The 3,567-nt window shown below is 30.4% G+C and overlaps 1 protein-coding gene across 1 annotated transcript; it reads right to left on the minus strand.

Moving 5' to 3' along the window:
• Positions 1-1,246: 1,246 nt before the first annotated feature.
• LOC131042105 (mavicyanin) lies at positions 1,247-2,171 on the minus strand. Its single transcript, XM_057975418.2, has 2 exons — positions 1,908-2,171; positions 1,247-1,805 (listed from the first exon to the last, which is right to left on the minus strand). The coding sequence occupies exons 1-2, from the start codon at positions 2,071-2,073 to the stop codon at positions 1,390-1,392; spliced, it is 582 nt and encodes a 193-aa protein (XP_057831401.2). The 5' UTR covers positions 2,074-2,171; the 3' UTR covers positions 1,247-1,389.
• Between the last annotated feature and the right edge of the window lie 1,396 nt (positions 2,172-3,567).

The following is a 3,567-nucleotide window of genomic DNA, read 5'->3' on the forward strand; positions in this document are numbered from 1 at the left end:
TAAGACCATTATAAATTTGTGTGAGTAGTTGTAGTGAATTTTATATTACAATATATGATTATTATTGGTTTAGTTACATTTTTGAATAAAAAAATATATTTGTAATCCTTATAAAATGTTGAAGAATTGTGAATCCTTAAGAAGTACTGAAACTATCTCACCATATATAAATGGTGTGAGATAGTTTCTATATAATATAGCATGTAAAAGGTGTTAGGAACTATCTAAACCTTGCTTTTAATGTTTATAGTTTTAAAAATACATTTTGTAGGTAATAAAACAAAAAAGTCAATTTCTAAGATAAAGGTAATCTCGTTCCAATTGTTTATCATTAGTTCTCAATGTGTAGCATGTATATCTTTTCAACCTTTAGAAAAATTATTTCAATTCTAAATTGACTTCCTTAATCAAAATTTATGACTTCTAACAAATATAGAAACATCCATGACACATAAAATTTAAGTTAATAAAAAAATTAAACATTACATTTGTTAAACAACTTATGATATGTCAAAAAAAATTATTGAATATAAATAAGGAAAAAAATTAAATTGCCTAGTAAAATGAATATTCAAGTTGGTTATAACAAGCTTAGAGAAAGTGAAAGGAGTATAAAAAAATTAGCCTATGGACTCATATTTAGATTTGTGTTTTGTCATAAACTAATAATTATTTAATAGAATAAATTAACTAAAATATAAATAAAGAAAGCATAGGGAAAAAAATTACACCATATATACATTGGGAAGACTCTTTTGTCATATTTAGCTTTGTGATTTTTCATTAACTAATTATTATTTAATAGAACAAATTAACTAAAATATAAATAAAGAAAGCATAGGGAAAAAAATTGCACCATATATACATTGGGAAGACTCTTTTGAATAAAAAATTCCAATAAGTATCAACCATAATTAAGGAAAATAACAATAGTTCTATATGAATATATGTATGAATAAATTGTGCATATTCCAAGAACATGCATGATTAGTGATAGGATGCTCTAATAAGACCTTGACAACTTTGAGAATTATTTTGAAAAAATCTACTTAAAATTTTAAAACATTGAATCTTTTAAATTTTCATAAAAAACAAAAACAAAAATGATCTTTGAAAATAAAATTATATATAATTCACTACTATTAAATCACAATTTTTATTTTTTATATTAAATCTCATATACATCCACACAATCTTTTTAAAAAAACAAGAAGTTTATTTATGTATCCAATAATTCTATTGTAACCGAAAAAGCTATTGCACTTGCAAGCCCAATTAGATTTGGCAAACATATAGATAACTTAAAAAAGGTTGTATTATTAGTAAAAGAAAGAATAGAAGATGAAATTGCACTGCCCCTTCCCTAGCAAAAACGCATGCATATTCCATCTAAGCCAAGATGAAAGACATACTAATAAGAGAGGCAAACAGCAAGCCCAACATATCCTTCATCTGTGACACGTGTCCTGCACTGGTAGGCTCCGGCACCGGCACCGGCGTAGAGGGAGATTTCGTTGAGGGAGATGGGGCAGGGGCACTGGATTTATTTGGGGCAGGTGCAGGGGCACTGGATTTACTTGGGGCACTTGTGAAGGAACTACCGGCTGAAACGGTCACCGCCACCTTCATACCACCAGCGCAGTGACCGGGAAATCCACAAATGAAATACCTTGTCCCCGCACTGGTAAGTGAAATTTGTGTGTTTCCCCCTGTGTACGTATGTATGGGGTTACTTGTAGCGCACGAATCATAAGCCGACTGTTGCACCTCCAACACGTTATGGGCTGCGCTTGCATACGTGAACACTGTTTACCAGTATCACACATAACATTATACATTAATTTTTGATTTCTAGACTTGAAAAATGTTTAAAAATAAACATAATCTAAAAGAAAGATAATACAGACCCAAATTATCTCCAGCATGAAATGTTTTTGAAGACGCCCAATCGCCATAGTTTACGCCGAAACCCCAATGCTGGCCGTCTCCCACTGTGTAGTCAGTCGCCTCTGCATAATTATTACATGCACACAAAATCAACAGAGCCGCCATTGCTGCAACCCCAAGTGCCATTTTTGCAAAATTTAGCAAATTCACAAAGATTTTTCAATTCTCTTCTCGCTTGTGTAAATAGAAGAGCAATGTGGTGTATGAGGTATAGAAGAGTTGATTATATAGCATTTATCTTAACTGGGAAGAAAGAAAGAATCAAATTAAAATAGATCAAATGGAAAGAGATCAAAGATGACGGTGCAACTTGGAGTGCTTTTTCGCTTTTTAGACTACTAAATACGAGTGGCTATATTTAAACTACACTGTTTCCCTCGATTTTTCCGCTTGGAAGAGTTGACAGCAAATTAAAAGTCGGGATTTTTTTAGTGTTTAAGAAATATCTAGCTTTTCTATAGTAAAGACTCAAGTTTTCTAGCTAAAAATATAGGTATTCGAAACATTTTATCATCAGTTGTTATTTTTATGGGAGGATCTATGTTGGCGCTAACGGTGGCGACGGAAAGGGGAGTTGTGAATTTATTTTGCCGATTTATCCGTTTTCGAAACGATAATGATTATCGCCAATTAATTATTTTGCATGTCGAGGAAGATGCCAGCACTGCATTTAATTTCTTTAACTGTGTTGTAATACTCTCAGGCATTTAGGGAAGGTCTAATTTCTACCAATAGCACTGAAGTTCATACAAGTGGAATACTGTAATAAATTAGAGAAGAGAGAATCAGAGTATCTGAATTGAAAAGTCATAACAAAGCTTTTTTTATGTAAAAATGGCAGTATATACATTAATACATATATAGATATTGGCATCTCTGGCCTTATGTAATGATATTGATAAAATTTCTATTCAAAATATAACCAAAAAACAGTCAAATAAAAAATTAAATAGAGAAAGAATTTCTAGTAAAGATTTTTACAATATATTGACATTTCTAGGAGATCGTCCCTATCAAATAGAATGATAATTGTTATATTGTGAAACAATTATTTTTATTGTTTAGTTTAAATTTTCACTTTTTGTGTTAAAAGATTGAAAAATGATGGTAGTAGTGACATATCCATGTAGCTTACATTTTCCTCATCTATCTCCATCTACATCTATCTAAGAATAGTCTTACATTTAATTGGAAGATACCCCAAGCAATGGCCTTCTATTTACACTTTTAGAGTCTAATTCCATATAATTTCCATCTTTTTCACAATTTACATTCTATTAGTTATCTTTTCTTTCCTTTCTTTTTTCCATGGGTCCCATAGATTGTTTTGGCCTCTTAGATGTTATTTAAATATTTCATTCATTCATTTCAAAAGATCAAAATGATTGTAAAATGAGGAAACACATCTATGTAAATATTCAATGACCTTCATAATAATCCATGACAAATATTTGAATTTTCTATTTTATAGTAAACTAAAACTTTGAAAATTCAAAATACAAGAACAAAATTTTTGAGAATCTGGGGTGATGCTAATCCTTTTATGTGCCAAAACTCAAGGGAAGTGACATTGAAGGAGTGACATTTAACAATATCTTAGAAAAGGTAATTAAATAAAAT

The sequence above is a fragment of the Cryptomeria japonica genome, chromosome 2, assembly GCF_030272615.1.
Source record: "Cryptomeria japonica chromosome 2, Sugi_1.0, whole genome shotgun sequence".
Taxonomy (NCBI): domain Eukaryota; kingdom Viridiplantae; phylum Streptophyta; class Pinopsida; order Cupressales; family Cupressaceae; genus Cryptomeria; species Cryptomeria japonica.